At 36.1% G+C, this 25081-nt stretch overlaps 1 protein-coding gene and 1 long non-coding RNA gene across 4 annotated transcripts; both read left to right on the top strand.

The window, feature by feature from the left end:
* The first annotated feature begins 1578 nt into the window (after positions 1-1578).
* On the top strand, positions 1579-9153 carry LOC137404341 (uncharacterized). 3 transcript variants are annotated; one of them, XR_010979668.1, is made up of 5 exons: positions 1579-1642; positions 6927-7021; positions 7282-7428; positions 7777-7889; positions 8527-9153. It is a non-coding gene; the product is annotated as an uncharacterized lncRNA (long non-coding RNA). The 3 variants fall into 3 exon arrangements; XR_010979667.1 differs by having other exon boundaries at positions 7282-7416; positions 7777-9153; XR_010979666.1 differs by having other exon boundaries at positions 7777-9153.
* Positions 9154-11360: 2207 nt separating this feature from the next.
* On the top strand, positions 11361-13615 carry LOC137404393 (uncharacterized). Its single transcript, XM_068090590.1, has 4 exons — positions 11361-11670; positions 11954-12032; positions 12317-12429; positions 12686-13615. Exons 1-4 carry the CDS (start codon positions 11503-11505, stop codon positions 13391-13393), a joined length of 1068 nt encoding a protein of 355 aa, XP_067946691.1. The 5' UTR covers positions 11361-11502; the 3' UTR covers positions 13394-13615.
* Positions 13616-25081: the final 11466 nt, after the last annotated feature.

The following is a 25081-nucleotide window of genomic DNA, read 5'->3' as shown; positions in this document are numbered from 1 at the left end:
TATTGAGGCGCGAAATGTAGTAATCTCCTGTGGATTAGGTATAGTCCGAACCTCGACGAGTTTGTATAGCGACAACGGTTGGTCCCAATCTCGAAACGAGTTGGTCACAAACACCATACAATATTAACCATACTGATTAATATAATAGGTTCAGTATTAAATAAGTTCAATTATTTTGTAGTCATGCATTCTTTTTTTAATACCACAAAATGGTTTTTCAAGTTTTTCACAATTTCTGCGTCCAATTGTAAGCTTTATATTTATGCTTGCCTTCTTTCTTCCTGACATCAAAACGAAGTATGTTGGAATCTGTGTTGTTGCAGTTCCCTGTGAAACATATACACGTACACGCATCGAAAACAATTGGACAAAGGGTTTCCTAGCCGATTTTTTCTAACCTGCCTTTGGTCGATATTCAGACCAGCCTTTGTCTAGATTCGGACCAACCTTTGTTGTGATTGGGACTTGTCTAGGTTCGGACTTGTCGATGTAGAGACTGTTTCCCTCTCCTGTCTGATGACCGTCAATTCCCGGCCTCCATCGCTTCCATTTACGCCTGTTGTTTGAAACCCATATTACCGTTTCGGCGCTGCTCTCTTAACATACTGACTGCATTTAGCTGTTATTTCTGTCTTCCTACCCTGTAAGTTATCTACGACACATGGTTACTTAATGCTCTTATTTTCATTTTTTGTTATCAAACATAAGTACCGGTGTTCTTGAATGAAGTGCTCCATTTCTACAAAGAAACAGCTCCTGTTTGCTGATAAACTCTCAGACGCCCTATCACTCATCAAGGCATATGAAATAGAATATATTGTAAAGTATGTCAATACTGATCAGACCTGCCAACCCAAGAGTGGGGCAATGCGTGAGATTTGGTTTTGGGGCAATTGATGTATCCATGATAGTATATATAAAATTGTGGAAATTGGGGCAAAAATCTCACGCATTTCTCACGCATTTTCATTTTTTCTTTGGGGTGATTGCGTGAGTCTCACGCCCAATGCGTGAGAGTTGGCAGGTATGGTACTGATGGAAAAGTCAGCAAAATTACGACCGATTTTGAAAACAAACCTTTCGTTACCAGGTCAAGATGATCTACATGTATTTTCGCGATAATTATCACGGAGTGTTTTTCTTATCAGCTAGTCTTTGCAATAAGTAGCGGCTTGACTGGTTTTATGTGTAATTGAACAGACTTGTTGATATATTCAAATCCCTCAGTATGAAAAGGCACAATATTTCATCACTGGCCATCTTACGAATTCAAATGTAATGTGGCCGCTCGTGGGCGTACTACCTGGAGTGTTCATCAATAATGCCATTTTCAAATGATGGGTAAGCTTTTCGACATGTAGACTTCACTGCACTGGAGTCCTCAATTATCCAGTAGAAACTATGATGATTATATTGTCATCTACAGTTACAAAACAACATTTTTCATATAATTAATTTTGTTATTGTTCAGCAATTCAACTGGTCGATAGCACATGATTTTTAATAAATAGGCTATCTAATAACTGAACATTTTTTTTAGATATTCAGGAACGGATAGTGGTCTCATATCAGGAGAAGGCTGTTATAAAGATGAGAACTAGCATGGAGCAGACCATAACGCTGAAAAGAAGTTGAAATCAAAGTTAGTTGTAAGCTCTTCATACCTCACAACAATGATGACCCACCCTTGCTTTGTGTGATCAAATGATCAGACCTCGTGTACCAGAAGTTCACACAAATTTACCCATAAAACAACAACTTGCTTACAGCTGGATCTTTATGTTTCTTGTTTTTTGCAAGTAAAATCTGTAATAGTCAGAGTATGTAGCGTAGCCAGAATATGTAACGAGCATACAATCAAGGTTGTAATTCAACAAATCAGGAAAAGTCATATTCACGCCCGCAATAGACCTTCTGCCAGATTTAATATGCTTTCAAACTACAGTAAACCCTTGCCATACTATTTTATTTTTTCCAATGTTGACATCGCAAGGCGTAAGTTTTTAAATGAGAGGTATAAAAACCCATAGAAATTCCTTAATGCAAACCCCCCCAGGTAAAAATCATTCAAATATTAGATACGTCCTGTAGGGGAGAGTGCGGCAATGTGTAGCCTACTGTGGGGCATTAAGAATTGTCCCCTTTTTGTGAAAATGTTTGGAATTATTGGAATCATTCTAACATATGTTGGTCAGATGATTGATGCTTACATGGTAATACTTTTGTTTCCTGTCTATCAGCAAAGCACATGTTTAATAGTGAGAGAAACTAATTTTTGACCTCCAAAGTAAATCTAAAGGCATCTCTTTACAACAATCTAGCCATACTAAAGTGAGTGTTTAGTACTCCATATTCTTGTCAGGTAGACTTTATAACGTAAGCTTTCATTACAACACTAATAATTTGCTCTTTGTAGCTACATTTTGCACAACAAATGTTTTCTGGCAAATAGTCATCGTAGGGCAATATGCACCAGCTGGTGCATATTGCACCACAATTTACAGACATTTTCCAGTATGTATATGTATGTAATGACCCCGGATGGGCTGCATGGAAAAGTATGCGCAGTAATTATTTTGTGCATTTATGAGTATCGCCATGGTTAGTCTATAATAAAAAGTCCAACCGAGGAAATTAATCTGCTGAGACTATATCCCTTGTCCTCTCGGCTGTTCAGAATGGGTTCTCTGTTCGTCAGGCAGCAAAGAATTATGGGATTCACCATTCGACCCTACTGAGGTACCAGCAAAGGGACAGTGCTGGCTTGGTGAAACCTGGAATCAGCACTGTTTTCACAAGGAATGAGTAGAAACATTTTCAGCATATCATTGAATGTGCCAATACATTTCATGGGTTTTCACTAACCAAAACAAAAAAGATGGCATATTCCTATGCAATGGAAATTAAAAAGCCGGTGCCCTATAGTTGGAAAAGAAACAAGTGTGCAGGTGGTGTGTTTAGTTTAACCATATAATCTTAATCAGAATGTTCAGATCATTTTCAGAGTGAACATAGTATTGCTAATACGTTTTTATGATCATCACTATGTTGTATTTAAATATATTTAATTTGTGGTATATTTTAACTTGCTTAACATTTTCAAATATAATTTGAAAATACATTATTTATGTAGGCCTATGTTTAAATAGTGACACATTTAATTTAGTTTAGTTTTTAAAAGTACTAATCTAGCATTCTCCTGCGTTGGTCCTCACTTACACTTTACATTTATTGTGTATTCTTTCAAAGTTTTGTTTTTTTGAACTTTTAGGAAGGGACTGTGCTTCGAACTTCAGGAAGCGACATCCAGAGCTCGTGCTTTGATCACCAGAATTGACTAGCATTGGACGGGCTAAGGCCTTCAACAAAAAGCAGTCACCTTATTCTTCAACCTGTGAGAATATGCATGACAAATGCCACTTCAAACCAGAAAGAATTTTTAATTTGGATGAAACTGACATTACAATCGTGCATAAACTTGGAAAAACATTAGCAGCTAAAGGTAAAAAGCAAGCTGCTATGATCTTATCAGCGGAGAGAGGTTCTCTTGTCACAATGTACAATGTGGTGAGTGCGTCAGGAAATGCATTACCTCCAGTATTCATCTTTCCTCGGGTGAATTTCAAAGATAATATGTTGAAAAATTCTCCATGCTTTTTGGGTTTGGCTGCTCTCTCTGGTTGGATGTCTGCTGAACTGTTTCCAAAGGCATTGCAGCACTTCACGAAACATATTAATGTTTCTCCTGAGAATCGGGCATTGCTTTTGATGGACAACCACAGCAGTCATGTATTGCTGGCAATTCAAAAGATGACTCGAGATGCTGGGCTGAGCATACTTACTTTCCAACCTCACTGCTCCCACCGTCTCCAGCCTTTTGATGTTTTTGTCTATGGACCATTTAAGAAGTTCTACAATGTCGCAGTCAGCAACTGAATGGTTTCAGATGTTGGGAAGGCAGTGACTATATATGAATTGGCCGAGTTGGCAGGCGTTGCCCACAACAAAACGATGTCAAAAGACAACATTGTAAGTGGCTTTCGGAGCTACAGGGATCTTCCTAAAGAATGTTGAAATTTTCACAGAGGACTGTTTTCTACCATCTATGACACTTCTAGGGTAACACGAGTCAACTTCTGAAATCCAAACATTTAAACTACCTAGGAAAGCAACCAACAGCACTCCTCGTCGTTGGAAAAGTTGATCCGGTGCAGCTAACATCGTGACAGCAACACCATCAGCTGAAACAGCTCTGGTATCGGAAGCATCAACATCTGTTGGCACCCTATCATCTCTTGCGGCAAAGAGACCATTATATAACAAAAAGCGCAAGAGAGGGCAAGACTTGGAGTCATCTGATGATGATGGAGATGTTGTTCCACTGGACGATGAGTCAGATAGTGAAGGAGATATGGATGAGTTAATTGTGTCTACAACCAAAGTTGATCCACCAGTAAAGCCCAATGTCATTGTAACGGGAAACTATGTCTTTGTGAAGTTTGGTGGAAAGTGTTGATCAGTCTGCTTTGTTGGTAAGGTGCTGGAAGTAACTGAGTTTGAGGTCCTCGTAGATTTCTATAGAAGGACTGAAAAGTCAACGTTCAAGCTACCAACTAGCAAGGATGAGAAGCTTGTAGAGAAGGAGCAAGTGATAGGGGTATTGCCTGATCCATTCTTCAAAGGTCACCAAACATCTAGAACACTTGGCAGCATTACCTTTGAATGTGACTTCAGCACAAAATACGATATTAACTAACTCAGAAAGCCAAAATATCTTCAACAGCTCATAATAAAGTTTCTTTTTTAAAATGTATACAATGTAGTTTGTGTTTCTGTGAGCCAATAAAACAAAATCTTAAAGGTTGACTTGCAATAAAATTCACATTACAGTTGTTTGGTATCAGAAGATTCACCATGTCTTACTCTGTTGTGTTGTAGATGCCAAATATGTGGAAATGCGGTTACAAGCTCTTAAAAGCTCAAAAACGAAAGGCCGCTGTAGATTGGAATCTCTTTATTTTTCTGACGTATTCATTACAATTTGGTTATCGTCTTGTCAGGTGATGTTCTCACGTGAATTGAAAGGCCAATAAAAAGCTCAATATAAAACTTATCGTAGCACTAGTTTATGGCAAACACTTCGGGTTTTACCGAAGACCCCGTATCAAATATAGATGCTCACTACTTTACAGTTTTGTTTCGGTTTGGTCTAATCGGCAAGTCGTAATCAAATCATGTGACCCAATACTTCGCAAATAACTTCTGCAGCACGTATTGATTATCACAAGTGACCAACAGGCTCTTCATGATTATCAGACAATGATATGTACTCCTTCAAGCTAAGGCTAAAAAGTTAAACGAATTTTTACACTAAGTTCTAAGATATCACTGCTAAAAGTGACAGCATTACGATGACGATAAAACAGACGCGTAAGAACAATAGACATGGTTTTATTGAATGCGTGAAGTATATTCGTGAAAATATTTCGACGAATAAGGTTGCATGAAAGTGTAAACAGAAACCATCTCTCACAACTACATCACATTTGAGCCGTTTTGGAAAGAGAATCCAAACTACGGCGGTCTCGTGTGGCTGCGATTTTCTGTTCGTTTTTGAGCTTTTAAGAGCTTGTAATCACCTTTCCACATATTTTGCACCTACAACACAACAGAGTAAGACATGGTGAATCTTTTCATATCAATTAACTGTAATGTTTTATTAATGTAATGTAATTAAAATTTTGTTGCAAGTCAACCTTTAAATATCAGTAAAACAAAATCTTAAATATATTCTACATACAAGGAATTAAATTTGTCATACAGTGCTGACTTACAACTAATTTGAAAGCAGTTCTGAAAAAACTAGCTAATATTCTCCTATGCTATGAGTTTGATGCGGACCGGTATTATCCAAACATTTTACAGCAGTGATGTTATGAAAGAGCATCTTTTATCATCTCATGCATGATAACTTCAGTTGGACATAAAATAAGTACTCTAGATGGACATATATTTAGCTACTGTTCTTGGTTCAAATTACCCCACCAGCGTTGCGTAATGCCCCACCTCTACTTTTTTGCAAAATCTAATATGCTATGAAAATTATAAGGAGATGAAGCAAAGTAGTGTGGGCTTTTTGAAATACTTACTAAGATCTATGTTGTGTTATATTTTTTGCCCAATATCATTGAGAATGTTCAAACTAGAGTGCATTGAAAAACATGGTGCACATTGCCCCCCCCCATCTCCCCTACATATTAAAGTTAAGTAAAAAGATAATATTTTAACCTTTGTAACTACTGTTACATACATTAATTTAGTGGTTATGATCTGCCATAAATGCTGCAGTACAATGTATCATGTGCAGTACATACAGTAGGGAGTTCTTACCTTCGTGACACCACATTATTTAAACTTTAAATTTAACTTAAATAAATTTAGCTTACTAAACTGAACTCAGAAAGCAAGCATCGTATCTCCTTTAGGCGTTGTGAGAGGGATCTCAACGAATAACATATTAGCATCTTTGTTATCTGATGTAGTCAGCACACCAAATGCCAAATTTTAATTTCGGGAAAAATGTTTCTTAATATCATATGCCAAAAAATGTTGTATGGCATAGACGGAAAAACATTGTGTTGCAAATCGTATAACAGGTTCATCGTAACCTGAAGGTGCACTGTACATGTAGCAAATAATCTGCTCAATTATCATGGACTCGCTGATGCTTTTTGTAGGTGTGAACTCGGATAAGATAATTTTAGATGTAATGTTCTAATATATAATCAATGCTAATCAGCATATTTCTGAGGTACAATATTCACGCGTATTGCAAATAGGCATTGTTGTAGCAACTTGATCTGCGAGGGGCAACTTCCCGATGAAGTTTTCAATTTTGGATTTTTGTATTGTTTAATATTTTGTAGGCTGCGCAAACTCAAAATAAAGATCCCGACTTAGAAAAGAAAAGAGTTTATATACAGGACTTATGGAAACTTAGCTGACAAAGACATCTAAACAAGTAATGCTGAACTTCATTTTTCCAAGTCTTTGCTCAGTGCAGATTAGTTGCCAACATCACAGGGAGCGAATCGCTTAGCTTTCCCATAATTTTGTCTAAAGCTATAGTGTTGTATATGAGCTTACATAATGACGATTCAACCTGTTGGACGTGTGACGACTTAGCTGTTTCAAAGCACAAGTCATTGCTAAGACGTCGTTCAAATTTTGTGTTAGAAATAATTATCAGATGAAAACGTTTCATGGTAAAATGTTTTTCAGATTCTACTACTTGTTCGCGATTTTCGCCGTCTTCAAGCCTGGAATTATTGGTTGGTAAAGGGTACCAACATCAATAAAGATGTCCAAAAAAACCCTGAAGAAACTCCTTGGAGAAGTTGCTAAAATCCAGACAGAGTAAGACAAAAGGTTCAGCAATACTATTGTCACTTCAAAAATGCCAGCCCTTCATATTTTTTCATTCAAAAAACATTAACTTGATTGCAAATTGGCAGGCGGTATATTAAATTCACTTGAACTTTGATTGACTGGTATTTTATAATGAACACGATGTCGATACCAATTTGGTAAAAATTAGTTAGTTATGCCAATGCGAACTATCTGTGGTTTGAAATGAGTAGGTAGAACAATTTCCTATATCTAAGTGTACAGACACATCGGGCAAAGACTGTTGCCCGATGTGCATGCACATGCACATTTTGTGCACAAAGTAATTTGTGCTTAAAACCAAGCTACCATGTTCCCTCTCTATTATAGCAATAACTCCAGAATATGAAGGAGCTGCAAGGTAGCAAAGAATGGAAGAACCACAAAAATGTACAAGCGTACTTCAACCAAACATGGTTTAGCAATGGAATGCACAAAGTGAGGTTGTCAGTACACTGATTATATAGGTTAAAGAAGATATTTCTATTTATTTATTATTTTTCTCAAATACGACTTGAAATGATTTGAAATTTGATGTGAATTGTATTTTTCCTATTTATTTTTTCCCATTATTAAAATACTATAAATCTCACATATATATGCCGTCTAGCAAACTTGTGGAAATCAGCACCCCTTACCTTTCGTCTTCAAAAGTCAGCCAAGTTGATCTTAGCATTTCCAGGTTTTGCTCGTGAGGCTTATATAAAATGTCAAAGAGGAGAACTAAAAGTTTTTGCCCCATTTTATCAGCAAAAACAAATTAAGAAACTGATACTGCCTATAGAAAATTGTTGACTTTAGACTACGGTAATAGAAAATTAACCGACCAATCAAAAGATAAATGAAATTTCTTTCGATAGAACTGCTCTTTAGTGTATGGTGAAATAATGTACAGTTTTTTGGCTGTAATAACAATAAACCTGAATTACTTGCATATTTTATGGGTGTGAATATGCTATAATATGATTATAAATTCCTGGTAATAATTGTTAGATATATTCGTGCAGATAGGGGTTCTTGTCAATCCTAAGTTGAGCTCAATGTGCAAATGCTGTTTCTTAACACCTTAATTTGTTTTAGATTTCCTCGCACAAATGAGTCTTGTCTCAATAAATGCCTCAAGGCTGTGTCCAGAAAGAATGACTTCCAGACACCACACTTTGTTCTGAACATTTTCGATCTGACCAGTACACTGCATGAGGTGGTAAATGGATGCCTAGTCCGAAAGGTTATGGTCACCACAGTTTCCGACAGACTATAAGTTAAATTCACAGACTTGTCACAATTGAAGACTATTATGCATACATTTGGCAAGAAACATTCTGCTGACATAAACTATCAATCTCATCTTACCATTTTTGTCACTGGTGATGTGATTAGCTCATGTTCTTTGACATTTTGTTTGAATTTTAGATCATGACAATTACAAAGCATAATGTTCATACGCTATACTAGATTTTGTGTGAATATTCTGTGTATTTATAATTGAATGTATATGATTATGAAATTGTAATAAGTAGTTACAAAATTTTAAGTTACCAGTCCAAACTTGGTCGAATTCTAATTGGCATCATTCTGTTCATACAAATTGTTATTTAAATATAGACAAGTCAGCTTTATATGAATAAAACAAGTGTTAAAAGCCTGTGAATGATATGTGAATAGCTTTACACGATATGCTATTTAACTTATCTTATTTGTTGTCAGTTAAATCACCACCCCTACATGGTTTTCTAATTTACTACAAACAATATAAAAGCTCAATTATGTTCAAAATGTTGATGTGAATTGTTATACATTTTTGAGGTGTTACTAAATTTTATACTTATTTTAAAATAAGAAATTTAAAAGTCATGCTGGTGTGAGTGTGCCCTATACCCAATGCCGAAGGGTCGTTTTTTGAAGAGTTTTGAACTTAGAGATAGCATCTCGAATACATGTAATAAATGGATGTCTATACGGTACTTGCAAAAGCATAAAGATCTTGATATGGTATCTGTGAGAAACAACTGTAAAAGCAATGATATACAGCCCCCCATTTTGGGGGGCTTTATGGCCACCCCCACGGGGAGGGGGCTGTTTATCATTGGTAAAAGTCTGTGCACAAAGTAGAGGTTGCATGCACTTGATTTTAGTGCTTATCTCGTAGTAGAATCAATTATATACTGCCCCTATGTAGGGCTGTATATCATTGCTTGCCCATTGCTATTATCAACGCTCACGTATATTTATTATCGAATTTAGCGCCTGCAACGTCACCTGCAAAAAAGACTTGATAAAAACAGCCCCATGATTGGCCGGCGAACGTTAATACCGATACCATTAAGTTCCCCGCCTTTGAACGTCACCTGCAAAAAAGCTTTCGATAAAAATAGCCCTACGATTGGCCGGCGAGCGGTAACACTAATGATATAAAATTTCCCACTTGAAAACGTAAGCTGCGAAATCGGCTTTCGATAGAAACTCGCACTTTGCTCCACGAGTCGGCAATATTCTAGGGAAGCTATCATCTATTCCGGGAAAGCCTTACCGCCCAATGCAACTTAGCGATTATCGCGAGCCCATTTTCTTCACATGTAACTAGGACGTCTTATAATGTAAGTGCAATTTCCGCTGTCGAAAACCGATGCGCCATTTGTGATTTGCCAGTGAAAAAGTTATACTTTTTCTTTTGAAGTTCCTATTCATTCATTTCTTTCTAATTCTTTTTTAAGCATTCTCATCATTCTGAATCAACCTAATATTCTATGACCCTCTTGCTCACTATTACTCTGAAATATACTTACATCTGTGACGTCCATACATTCATTAATCTCGAATATATCCCATTAATATCGAAGACCGATGCACCATTTGCGCACCGATCTTTCGAACGAGTGAAAGAAATATGTGCTCTTTATTTTAATTGCTACAAGCTTAACTGTTTTTAGTTTCATGTTTTAATAAATTTTGAACGTCATATCTCGAAAATTAATTCTAATGTTGAAACAAATATTCGCTCAAATTTTGTCCAATAGCAAAAAGTTTACATATCAAGGTTGAACTATATGGGATTTATCATTTGTAACATGAGCATTTATCATTTGTAACATTATTGCAGTCATCTCCCTTGCCACTGGCAAATGACGCAACAATTTTCGATACACTAATATGCGCTTGTGAATCAAGCAATCAGTGTTGTTATGACTATGATGGCTGCCTTCGGCTTGGCTAAGCACTTTCAATAACGCAAATAGAAAATCTTAGGCAGTTTATTTTGGCGGTTTAAAGCAGTAGAATACGGTAGAGAAGCATGTTGCGCTATTTGCGATTTTCCAGTGCCAAGGGAGATGACTGCAGAGATGTTACAAATGAAAGTGTTTTGAGTCGCTAGAGCGCTCTTTGTTGGTGGTTGAAATAAATGACATACCCCTGTGCAGTCAGCCACAAACACAGCACATATGTGTGCATATATGAGGTGTGCGTACAGAAGACAGCGAAGCATTCATTCTTATTGTAGTAAATATATCGCATTGATTGTCAGTTCTACTTAAAAACATGGATGACTTCTTGAAGAGTGTGTTTGGTGACGAAGCGCCAAAAATTGTAGTCGACTTATTTCATGGTGAGTAGTATAAGTATATGCAATTATTTAGATAAGTTTTTGGTATATGCAACACCAACAGTTGAGTTCAGTTAGTTACACCATGACCACATGACCATGACCACCTTAGTTACACCAAAGAACAGTACAGTCGAGTGAGTGCCCAGTGGAGTCAGTTAGTAGTACTATAATAGTAGGTAGAAGATACCGGTTGGTAGTAGCACATAGTATTTGACCCACTGTACCTAACTCAGTCAATAATGTAGAACATAATGTAAAGCAAGGAAAATGGTTTACTTAATATCCAAAGAGTTGAGTAATGCTGTCTCACATGTCATCTTGACAAAATCGATATATCGACATAGTCGATTGTCCTTGCATCACAATTGTGGATGTGAATATTTCTTGAGCAGCCTTACCATTGCGAAAAAAAATTTGTGAACCAGGTCCAATTGAATTTTATAATAAAGAGGATGCTTAAATATTGTTTATCAATATTCTATGTATATCTTTTATTTTTAGAACAACATATTGATATGGAAGCGTTAAGGCTTGTTTTAGCAGAAGACCTAGAAATGCTATTAAAGGATTTGCCGTTTGGGTACAGGATTAAGCTAAAGGCTGGAGTGGCTAAGCTTCAGGTATGAAATGAGCCTAGTAGTATATCATAGTCAACTAGATCAGGCAACAATTTATTTTGAGTCAGCTACGCTTCCTACACCATTATATACTTCTCAAGCTTCAAACACCCCAAAAATTCAATATCAGCAATGAGAATATTTGCCGTCTGGATGAAAATGTATGTTTGATGGCATTATGAAACCTGTTTCTATGCATCAATGCTTGTCCTCATCAGGCATTACAATAAGTGGTGTCAAGTATGTATTCTTGGCATACAGAATCAATAGGTCATCTTTTTTGTAGAAAAATACTCCAGGTGTAGAAAAAGATATGGCTGAGAAAACTGATTGCGGATATGACGTAGAAGTGAAACAGCAAAAAGGTTTGTATTTCTATTTTTGATTCTATTGCCATGGTACAGACCTCACCATAAATTAGCTATATATAAAGCGAGCATTTTGTTACCACAAGTCTAATTTCAAAATATCTTGGTAATATGGTATACCTTACCATCACAAAAGCAAAACCATCAGATACATGTAGGTATTAAAGAGGGTTATGACTGCGTTGCTTGCATCATGGTGATTAATAAGACTGTATCATAAGGCATTCTAGCTTGATAATTCCTCAACAAGCTATAATTCTTTTGGCTGGTTTTTATTCTAGAAAAAATGAGCATTGCAGAAATTAAAAGAAGGCTTTTAGAGATAAGGAGTAAGAGAAACCAACAGGTTCAAGCTAAAAAAAAAGACGCCAAGAAGAAAAAAGTATCAAAAAAGGTGAGACCTGATGTATCAGTTTTTTACACATAGCCTATTTGCCATGCCATAATAATTCAAAGAGGTCAGTCTGCTTTTTAGCATTACCGACCTGTCGCCAGTTCATGTTTGAGCGCTAAAAATATTCTATACGCATCGATGATCATCTAGCACAAGCCAGAACTCATGCAACTGGGTTTACCTTTGGAAAAACTATCGAGTGTCATATAGGTGTGTCGCCTCACCTTCTAACTTGAAAATAATTTTTCAATTGTAGAGCTACAAAATCACAAGTGGTGTAAAGCGTTGTACCAAAAGCGGATGGACCCGAGACAGCAATTACCAAGTCCAGGATTATGTTGTCTGTGAGTCGGTTACTTACAAAGAGCTGGTGACTCTACTAAAGGAGAAGTTCAAAATTAACACCAAGGAATGCTGTCTTATCTATAGAGATGAACAGATTGCTGCACAAGGCTTTTCCCTGCCTCTTCTTATTAAGGGTGGATACATGGGAAAAAACCGCATATCCCTGGGATTGATGACGCCATCAACTGATGTGAGGGCCACATATTCTCTTGATGACGTAAAAGCACACCTAAGAAAACTCAAAGGTGAGCAATCACACCCATCTGAAGGACAAGAAATCTGTGATGGTACAAAATTCATACCATACAGCGACTGTGCCTCTATTCGGCTTTTTCAAGCTAAATACAATGCCAAACTGAAAACCAATGAAACCCCTTATGGTACATTTGTCCTTGTACCTAAATCAATAAAGGATGAAATGGACAATTACCTAAAAAACGAAGGCTCCAAACATGAGGACCATTATGTATTAGATCCCCCATTACGATATTATCTCCAGGTCACACCTCAAGCCCACACCATGGCCACCTATATGGAAAGGGATGTGGTAAAACTTCAAGGTTGCCATAGCAAAGCTTACCAAGATATGGTACAAACAATTAATGATGAAATAGAGTGATGCGACTTTTGCGTATGAATTTGAATCTACTCATGACTTATTCTACATTTTCATAGTTTTTTTCTGCTTTTGATTCTGCTGTAGATATTTCTATTTAGTATTGCCATGTAGAATCTGATATTGCATGTTACCGATATGGTAACCACAATATTCAAAATATTACTGTCATAGCCTATTACAATATATTTACACATGCACTCATGAATACAGGTTGTTTCAATAGCTCTCTTGTCTATGCATCATTCCCGGCTGTATTGTTTCATAACAATATTACAATTTTACACATAACTACCTTGCCATCACCTACTTTCACATCGTGCAACAATAAAAAGAAGCAGTTACAGTACCTGCAACAATGATTCTGCTTTCTTGATGATCATCATCGCACTCATTGTTTTTCCATGGTCAAATGTTGTACCCTCCCATATCGCTGCTCCTGCCTTGGCAGCATCATTGCTCTACTACACCTTAATATTTCCTCATGCGCTAATGTCAACATTGCTCAATGATAGAGCTTCATGGTAGCATACAAGTGCCCTGTGTTCAGACCACAGACCCGTTCGGCTTTTGTAAAATCTATTTCACTTTCTTTGGGAAGTTTCAATTCTGACACCCTTGTTTACCGACATAAAATCAGTAAATCAAACCTGGCAACCAAGTAACCACTCAGTGCTTGCAATGTTTTAAACAATTGATTTTATTGAAGCTCTTGAAGAGCTTTTGTCCCCAAGCTCTCCCCTGCAGCACCTTATCTTTACCACCTTACTTGTGACCATGTACACCCATATCCCATACCAAATTTGAAATTACTCTGTTGAAAGATTCTACTTGGCTCACCGGACATTGCTGCTTGCTATCTTTTTAAGTTAAACTGGTGAAAGTAGGGTGTCAATCATATCCCTGTCATGCCATTGCAGCAGTGATCACATCATTGATTGCTAGTATTCTGTTCTGTGTTCAGCACTAGGACAATCTGCTTAACTCTGACCTAATGGTACTACATTGGCATGCCGACCTCATCGATTTGGTGTGGATCCAAAGCACTCACTTCAACATGTTGGTTTAATCATAGAACATGGTTTACATTAAATATGCTTTTTGGAAAAAAATATATTTATGTTAGGAGGGCTTTTGCCTTATAAAGAAGAAGGTGGTCGACTTCTAGTGTTCAAAGGAATTTTTTTTGCATAAAACAAACCTTGTCTGAAAGCTTCTGTGTTTGAAGAAATTGACCTTTCTGGGTTTCTGTAAATTTGGTTTGATGAGCAGTTTTTCTTTTAAATAACAGTGATGGCAATCAGTAATCTACAACTTTCTTTGATGCTAGTTATGCTGGTTTATGCTTAGGAATTTCTCTTCCAGTAGACCTATCAACCATTTTATCAAGTCTCACTAGGACCGATGATAGGTCTATAGGTCCACTCTTTCAATAATATTAAGTAAAGTTTGTTTCACTTTATTGGGAGTACTATCATTGATAGAAAGTACGGTGATTATAATCTACAGCTGCCTGTATGATAATAATGTGAAATTTCCATGTTTTAAGTCCTCTTGACAAAAGCTTCCTCATGTGTCATGGATGCACTGTTGGTTTTATTACCCATTTCAGTACATGCAGATTTTGGGTGTTCTTTTGATCTATTATACTTTATACATTATTACATATTAAAGATATTAAAATATGAGGCGCAAACTCTTTGAACTTTTGGAGCACTGACTAGGTGATAGCTTCTTGTGCTTTTGTTACAGGTAATCACACTGGCCAGTGGTCACATATTATATTTATTTAATGATTGTCAAGAATGTGTATTGCCCATTAAAAAAACTGTGGTTTACCCTGATGGCAGTTTGATAAATGCTGAGTGGAAAAAGAAATATCCCATCGCTGTAGGACAACAAGTAACAACACCATGTGTGGCATGGAAAAACTGGCAATACTCCTAAATACAATACATAATATTTTAATACCAATCTATGTCAGTAAATAAGAATGGTCTATTATGACTAGTTGGTTTATGATGATTAAATTTTCATACAACCAGCCTTACTCACACAATGGTCAATAAAAATGCTGATGTACAAAATACAAAACATTGAAGGTAATAATAAGTGATGGGGAATATAAATCAGTACGTATTGGAAAGAGAATCAAGGCTTTGACATTACCTACATTGATAATTTGTTATCAGAATTTAATACTAAGAAATATTTGTCTTCAAATATAAACTACTTAACTTAAATTTAATATACCGTGAAGCAGTGAGCATTGATCCATGAAAGCCCCTAGTCTAAGTTATAGTGTGTACCAGCAAATCCTACCATTTTCTGTCTGAGAACTTAGACTAGAGAACCCATTTTTTGGCATATCACAAGTGATTAGAATAATTGTCACACAGGATGGCGCTAAAGGTGTGCCCTGAATAGCTGTCGTTGGGGAAGATAAGTATTTTCAGATTTGCTTCAGGCTAATATGAACACTCAATAAAGTGGAAGTTAAGCTTTTTCAAGAATGAATGATCAGGAGAATTTATAACAGCCTGTTATTCTAAATCATATAATTTTTTCCTGCATTGTAATAACTATGGTACCCATGAATGGAACCACATCACCTGGCCACGAAGCTTTATTGCCAATGAATAGAAAAGAAACCATGTTAGTCTTAGGCAATAGATGTACAAGACAAATCTTTGATCAAATGGTCCCTCAGCTATTTGGAGAACACTTTAAATACTTTAATAAAACAAGATTCTATTTTTATGAGAAGTTTATAGGTGAATTATATCAAACTCATAGTTGAAAATGTATGATTTTTATGTGTTTATTGCAATACATATGTAATTTGTGGCTCATTACTTTAACAACTGCACGGTTGTACATAAAGATTTGTGGAAAAAAATCCTACAACCACAGACTTTGTGATATATTGTATTAGTTGCAACGGTGGACAAACTTATAAGTAATTTTTTTAACCAAGAATATTACCAGAAACAAAAAGTTGAACGTGATCTAAGAAAATGCATGAGTCTTCCCAACTACTAAGCATAATGCAAATGCTGTGAAACTTCACAACTGCAGTCTTATTATAAAAAATGAGTCTCGAAGTTTATAATAGACTATGCAACTGTTTGTAAAGTGTCACAGCAGTTTGCCTAGTAGTTGGAAAAACCCAAAAATTTCGTTGCATTCTAAACAATGCCCATTCTTCCACATCAATGTATCAAAACAAACTTTGCATTCAGTGTAGCCATGATAATGAGGTACTGTGTAAAGGAACTCCGAAACACCAGCTGGCAACTTAGCATGTTTGCATTTCCGAATGCGATGTGTATTCCCACCACTTAAAAGTTTCCAGAATATCGTCTCTGAAAACAGCATTGAAGCAGAACCAGAGAAGCCCTTTCTCCATTCTCTGGGAGAGGTCAAGGCAGCAAATTCCTTCCAGCTCACAAAAAATATCCATGTAGACTTGGAGTTTCTGACTAGGCAAAACTCTCCTCAAAATCTTTAAATTCTTTGATTGTAGTTGGATGAGCCAAACAGCACAGCAACTTTCTTCCAGCCATCAGTGTGGTTTTCTCTGAATCGAGTTTGGATATCAGCCGATTTGAAATTTTCAAGCCCTCTATCGAGACACCAAACGGGGAACAGCGTGAAGTTTTTTCATAGCTTTAACAAAATGACTCGCAACTATCTCTAGGTCTTTGTTGATTGTTTCCATTTCGAGCCAAATAAGTTTTCGACTAAAACCATCAATGCCACCATGGATTGAAAATTCTAATCTCTTTAACATGTCATTCCCATCTATGTGCCACATATGATTGGGACCATCAGCACGATACACTCTACGTTTTAGTCGAGTTCTCCTCGACCTTGTAGCTCTTCCAGCATCAATAATGGAGAGAATATCAATCACCGTTTTCCTAAAATAATATTTGCTATATAACTCTTGGAACAAATGTGATAATGTGAAGCCTGTTAAGTATGGGGGCAAGAAAGGATACGCAACATGTTTATACAGAACTACTTGGTAAGAAAAACCTTTCGCTGAACCAATTCTAGTGTAACTATAGAATATTTAAACTAACTGACTTGAGCTCAATTTAATAAACCACCATACCTTCGCACCAGTAGGCCAAACTCTTTACGTAGAGTTTTCCATATGGCAGCATGTCCCTGATTCTCGTCAGAACTGTATACAATCTCCTTGATCGCAGATATTATGGTATCTAATAAGGATTCCACTCCTTTAGTTACTAATTATAGCTAGTTGAGGTGCTGCTGCGTAGTTCTAACACTGTATTGATAGTATGTAATATGTAGTGTTATGATATGTTATGTAATATGTAGTGTTATGATATGTTATGAAATATGTAGTGTTATGATATGTTATGAAATATGTAGTGTTATGATATGTTATGTAATGTTATGATATGTTATGTAATATGTAGTGTTATGATATGTTATGTAATATGTAATGTTATGATATGTTTTGTAATATGTAGTGTTATGATATGTTATGAAATATGTAGTGTTATGATATGTTATGAAATATGTAGTGTTATGATATGTTATGTAATATGTAATGTTATGATATGTTATGTAATATGTAATGTTATGATATGTTATGTAATGTTTGATCTTTTATTGAAATGAATACAAATGGGAGAATTAACTGGCCGGTTTAGATATTGACTGATTCCTTATTTCCCTCTGCATGTTTCACATCTACATGTATATATATAGATGTGAAACATATATATATATATATATATATATATATATATATATATATACATCTTCTATATATACATCTATATATATATAGATGCATAAGAAATTGCTCTATTATATGCTGTAGTTTGTGTATATGGATGGAAAATTATGAACTGTTTGAATATAACTCACCTGTGCCATATTCTATGTGTAACTCCGATTAACGCAGCAATCTCCTTTGTGTTCATCCCATTCTTGCGATGGCTTTTCAAGGCTTTATGATCTAAATAAATAAAAATTCATTACCATCAGATCGCCATCGATCAGTTTTTGGGTGAACTAGTGTAAATCATTGGTCTCACTAGCCATTGCATTGTTAAGTGAGTAGGATAATAGTTATAGTGACAAATATAAAAAAATCACTAATATTACTTCATCTTTGATGGTCCCACGACCAAACAGAGCGAAGCGATTGGTTGGGAGATTTATGATAAATGCACATGTGCACACAACTCCCGAAAATTATTCATCAACAATGAGACGAACCCTTGAATTAAAATTTCATCAATAAATTTAACCATCGTTTTGTAGAGTCATTAAAGTATAATAACGATACAAAACACATACAAACCTATTTAAATATGTTACCAATACTTTGTAAACCGTCGTTATTATCTTAAAACTTACCCATCTGATCGGATTATACACAAATTGACAGATTTATTTGGACGAAAATCGTTATTAAAACTTGTCAAGCCTCACTTTTATAAAAGTCAAGACCGGAAATTGAAACGCCGAGTGACAAAGAATAGAACGATTAAATCGTGCGCATTTCACGAAAAAATAACGTGCACTTTTCACCAGTCTATAGCATTGTCCGAAGCTTTTGGTGATTAACGTAGGAGTACTGAAATCGTTTCATTTTTGCCGATTTCAAATTAACTGACATTTCAGACACATTTGAGTACTTTGGTATTCTAACTGATGTCCAACGCAGTGTAAGTAAAGAATATGACGATATTTTTTTCTAACGATTTTTATGAGATTACGGTATTTAATTATAAGTTTGGATATTCTTCTTGATACTTCTTGATATTGTTATCTATGACGTTTTGAAATGTAAACAAAATTGCGCATTGATTTTCTATTATTACTGTATTACTATTACTAAGTTTGGATATTCTTTTTGATACTTCTTGATATTGTTAGCTATGACGTTTTTAAATGTAAACAAAATTGTTCATTGGTTTTCTATTATTACTGTATTACTATATTAATAATATTGGTTATTCTAATAATATCAGTGCATTTTACTTCTAATATTGCATTTCTCCTATTGCAGGGGGAGAGATATAAACATATAATATTTTCCTTTCATTATCACTGTTTGTCATGACCAAACACTTTTTTAAATAGATTTTCTAAAAATCTATATAATAAATATCACTTTTTGATATTGTTAGCTATGACATTTTGAAATGTAAACAAAATTGTGCATTGGTTTTATATGATTACTATATTAATAATCTTGGTTATTCCAATAACATCAGTGCATTCTACTTCTAATATTGGCCAATATTGCATTTCTCCTATTGCAGGCGGAGAGATATAGACATATAATCTTTTCTTTCATTATTGCTGTTTGTTGTATATAATAACACCCACACCCAGTACATTACAGCTACCATTGCAGTTATCCTATTGCACTGCAGTGTCATTTGACTGCTAATATTGCATTTCTCAACCATCCCTTTCTTTTTTCCAATATTACTTTGGTCGGGGGCTGTATGACAGTGGAATTTCTAGTGATAATATATGATTATATCATAATCCATATTATTTATTATCTAGCAATACAATTGTTATGTTCCTGTATGAATAATAGCACAAGATGTGGTTTATTCACTCTCATAGTATGTATTGCACTGTTGCCTTCCAGACCTAGTTTATATAAGCCTGAGCTATGGCTATGTAATAAATAGCTAAACAAAAGCATTACTTGTATTAGAATATTTAGCTATATTAGAATAGATAGCGCAAAGTTAGCTTGACTTAAGCTTTATGATGGCAATCTAACACCTCACTAGTCTGGAGATAATATGAACAGACGAAACGTTATGGATAAAATTGTGTTTGCTGTCTCCTTCTAGATGATCTACATATACATGGATTATCTGGTCCATAATCACTGTGTAGAGGATGTCTAGGATTTGGTCTTTTTGGTTGACGCACTGGTTCTTCGGGAGGTACCGGGATAGGTAGCCTGTCACTATTTTTATCTGATGTTTGAAATATATCTCCAGGGTGTAGGTCTTCTTCTGTGCTAAATCTAGGTTGTAGTTGTTCTACATGTCTCCTCCGTGTAGGTCCGCGTGGCCATACTCTAACATTAACACTTCGCTGGCCATAGACTTTAGTCACTAATGCTGGAACCCATCGAGGCTGATTAGATCTTTTAGGGCCACAGTATAACGCATAGCATGGATCTCCAACTTGATAGCTGTGAATCTTGTTTACTGTGTCATTCAGAAGCTGTGTATTTTTAGATTGTTTTCCTTGAGCCAAATGGGCTGGTGATGGAATAATTGTGTCAATTTTGCATCGGATTTGCCTTCCATGTAGCAGTTGGCTTGGTGAATATCCAGTCTCTAAAGGTGTTCTTCTATAATGCATCAGGAATTCTAATAATGCTGCATTAGGTGGTAGGGTAGACTTCCTCAAAGCTTGTTTAAACGATTGCACCATTCTCTCAGCAGCTCCATTTGTTGCAGGATGATAAGGAGCTCCTGATAAATGTGTAATTCCTTTTTCTTTGCACCACTGTTGAAACTCTTCTGATTTAAAGGTAGTAGCATTGTCTGTAACTAATGTGTCTAAAAAATCTTGTTCTAAAAGATCAGTAGTTGATTTTGTCGATGTAGAACTGGTCCTGTGAACGCAAGGATATTTAGTGTAAGCATCTGTGAGAACTAGCCAGTTACTTCCCATAAAGTTGATAGCATGATCTAAGTGTAAACAACTCCATGGTTTCTCTGGTAGCATCCACGGATGTACAGGATACTTTGAAGGTAGTCTCTGATTTTCAGCACACGATGTACACAACTTGCTTGTCTCCGCAATGTCAGCATCCATTCTAGGCCAGTATACTGCTGTGCGTGCTAGCTGCTTCATCCTTTGTATCCCAAAATGTCCGAGATGCAATATCTTCAGTACATGTACTTCTTTTTGTAAGCTGGTAGGAATTACTACTCTGTTTTCATAGAGTAGACAACCATTACACACAGATAGTGAGTTTGCTAACTTTTTAAATTCTTTGATTTCAGAAGTAGCTGAAGTTGCTTCCTCTCGATCTGGCCATCCTTCTGTTGTATATCTCATGACTGTAGAGATAACGTCTTTAGAAGATTCCTTGACTATTACTCCTGGATCTGTAGGGTTCAGTTGAGCTCCAATAGTTTTAATAGTGCAAATGATGTCTACGTCAGCATCGTCTTCCTCTCTGTCAAACTCAACATCTGGTCCAACAGGTAGCCGACTAAGAGCATCTGCATTCCCATGTTTGTTAGTCTTTCTATATTCAATTTCATATTCATATTGACTGAGTAAGAGAGCCCATCTTGCTAATCGGTTAGCAGCAAGTGCAGGAGTTCCTTTGTTAGGTGCAAACATTGATATCAATGCTCGATGGTCAGTAACGATGGTGAATTTTCTGCCATAGAGAAATTGGTGAAACTTCTTCAACGCAAATATGATAGCTAGTGCCTCTTTTTGAATCTGACCATATTTTCTTTGGGTCGCCGTCAATGTTTTAGAAGCATGCATAATAGGTCTTTCACTATTATCCTCATATCTGTGAAATAAGACAGCTCCAATTCCTTTTTCGGAAGCATCACATGCTATTCCTATAGACAGTTTTGAGTTGAAATGTGTAAGAACGGTGTCAGCGGTCAGCAGTTGCTTTAGTTGAAGAAAACTGGTTTCCTGTTCTGCACTTCACTTCCACTGCACATTTTTTCTAGTTAGCTGATGCAATGGTTCAGTAATCGTTGATAGGTTAGGTAAGAATTTGCTGTAGAACTGTACTGATCCAAGGAATGAACGTAAACTGTTTATGTTAGTAAGTGCAGGCATCTGTTTAACAGCATCTGCTTTTAGTCCTTTAGAAATTCCTTTTGCTGAAAGGTTATGACCAAGATATTCTACCGAGGGTTGAGCAAAATGGCATTTTTCTTTACGACATCGTAAACCTTTCTCATTCAATCTTGCAAGTAGTTGTCGCAAATTCTGTAAATGACTTGTAGCATCAGTACCACTAACCAGTATATCATCTAAATATACAGCTACCCCTGGTAGATCAGCTGTCAATTGTTCCATTATCTCCTGAAAATATCCAGGTGCTGAATTGATTCCAAACGGAAGTCTCATCTGTAGTAGTACTCCTTTTTGAATGCTAAGAGCAAGCTTTTTCTGACTGTTTGGTCCCGGGGATTTGGTTGTATGCATCAGCTAGATCAATTTTAGTATATCCGTATCCTCCTCTTAACTTGTTCATCAGGTCTTCGGGTAGAGGTATAGGCTGTCGGTGAGTCTCTAATTGTGGATTGACTGTTTGCGAGTAGTCTCCACATACTCTGATCGATTTTTGATGACTGTTAGAAAGTTGCGCTTTCCTGACCGGAACTACAGGCGTACCATATTGATTAAACTGTACTGGTTTCCAAATTCCTCTTTGAATTCCAGTTTCGTAGGCTAGATTTAATTCATCTTGAATAGCAAATGGCACAGGTCGAGCTTTGTGAAACACTGGTTTTGCATCTGCTTTGAATTTTAATTCTAGCTCGTAATCCTTTAGACAGCCTAGATCGTTGTTAAATAGATCAGGAAATTCATTGCAGTGTTGCTCGCAAGATTGTTGTAGACTTTTGTCAGCTGTTTCCTGGCCTACTACTTTACAAGTTGTAGTAGTTTGTTGACTGAGCATGTTGTCTATTGATATCCCCAATAGTTTGATTGCTCCTCTTCCTATCAGGTTGAGATTTGGAACCCGGCCAACTACAAAGTTTAAAGCAATATGATTTCTCTCTACGGTTTTAGTATTCAGCTGGCACTTTCCAATTACTTCAAACAGATGTTTTGAAGCAGATTCGTAGTTTGTCGTTGTTGTAGAGAGTACAGGTTTTCCAAGTTTACACCAGACTTCCTCAGTGATGAAGTTGTCACAGGCTCCTGTATCTAACTCCATCTCTACGATCTGTTCCTCTATCTCAATACTCTTTTGAAGTTGTTCCATATGTATTCTTCGAATAGTTTTAAGCTGTTGTTTTGGTGTAGATTTCTGTGCTATAGGCCTTTTATTAGTAGGTGCTTTTCTTTTTCGGCAGGCAACTCCTAGATGTCCTAACTTCTGGCAAAAATTACATGTAGCAGATCTGTATGGACATTCCTTAGCAGTATGTGTAGTTTCATTGCATCTGTAGCAATTGAAAGTTGTCTGTCTTGCTTCTTTGTAGTTTGAAGTTCCTGTTGGTGTCTTAGTTCTATGATCTGGTTGTACCTTGTTGACTTTTTGTTGCTCTCCATATACGGTTTCCTTGGCTATCTTGGCTGCATCCTCTGTTTCTGTCGCAATTTCAATAGCTCTTCTAAAAGATAGCTCAGTTTCTTTTACTTTGAACAGTGCTTTGAGAACTGCTTCATTATTTACTGAGCAGACAAACCGTGTTCTCATAGCTTCATCTAATGGGTCATCAATATTAGAAAAGTCACATGTGGTCGCTTCCTGTCTAATTCTATTCGCTAATTCATGAATAGTTTCTCCAGGTTTCCTTTTCATAGTACTTCAGAATTTATAACGCTCGAGTACTAAAAATCGTGTGGGATCATATTGTTCTTTTAAGAAATTATCTATTTCCTCCATGGTAACTTCATTTATAAGTTTTGGAGTCTCCAGTTGGCCAGCCATGTTGCTGATCTGTTTGTAGAGAACAGGTGACTGATTAATTAAGAACACGTTAGCTTTTCTCTCTTCAGTTATAGAGTGAGCTGCTACAAAAGTGTCATATCGATTCATGTAATCAGTCAATAGTTTGGTAGCTGGATCATACTCTGAAAACTTGGGTAAGGCTGCCGATGGTGCTAGCTTAGCTGCTGTCTCGGTTTGACCTTTCACCAGTAGTTCCATGAGTTTCTTATTTTCCTCCAGATAAGCTTGTTGTTGTTCTTGATGAGCTTTTTGTTGCTCCTTCATATTTTGGTTTTGAGCTGTAATTACTTCAATTAACTTATCCACTTCCGAAGACATACTTGTATACACTGAGAATGCTGTATAGGTTCCGGGTTATATTCTTGTAAGAATCTCAGTTGTAATGCTCAAGAATATCCCATCCTTGTCGCCAATAACTTCTGTTATGTTCCTGTATGAATAATAGCACAATATGTGGTTTATTCACTCTCATAGTATGTATTGCATTAACATGTAGAGACAACAAGGAAAGTATAACAGTAATAAATGTTACCTGTATGAATAATAGCACAAGATGTGGTTTATTCACTCTCATAGTATGTATTGCACTGTTGCCTTCCAGACCTAGTTTATATAAGCCTGAGCTATGGCTATGTAATAAATAGCTAAACAAAAGCATTACTTGTATTAGAATATTTAGCTATATTAGAATAGATAGCGCAAAGTTAGCTTAACTTAAGCTTTATGATGGCAATCTAACAACAATCATATTGTATAACTCATTCAACATTCGATTCATATCTCTCACATAGATAAATCTATTCTAAAAAAGATTTATTCTTTATTTTCCTTCTGAAATGCCTATTCATTCATTTCCTTATAATTCTTTTCTAGACATTCTCATCAATCAATCAATCAATCTGAATCAACTTAAATTTCTATCATTCTCTTACTCACTATTACTCTGAAATATACTTACATCTGTTCATAAACGCCTTTGAGTTCATCATCAT

This window comes from Watersipora subatra, chromosome 9, assembly GCF_963576615.1.
Source record: "Watersipora subatra chromosome 9, tzWatSuba1.1, whole genome shotgun sequence".
Classification (NCBI taxonomy): Eukaryota; Metazoa; Bryozoa; class Gymnolaemata; order Cheilostomatida; family Watersiporidae; genus Watersipora; species Watersipora subatra.
The sequence above is the reverse complement of the archived record's forward strand: the minus strand, read 5'-3'. Positions and strand labels throughout refer to the sequence as shown.

Bases quoted from the DNA above. Each gene is read 5' to 3' on its own strand.
- LOC137404393 (XM_068090590.1), top strand. From the start codon at position 11,503: ATGCTTAAATATTGTTTATCAATATTCTATGTATATCTTTTATTTTTA. The intron at 11,671-11,953 runs GTATGAAATGAG...TCTTTTTTGTAG, and splicing joins CTGGAGTGGCTAAGCTTCAG to AAAAATACTCCAGGTGTAGA. The intron at 12,033-12,316 runs GTTTGTATTTCT...TTTTTATTCTAG, and splicing joins AGAAGTGAAACAGCAAAAAG to AAAAAATGAGCATTGCAGAA.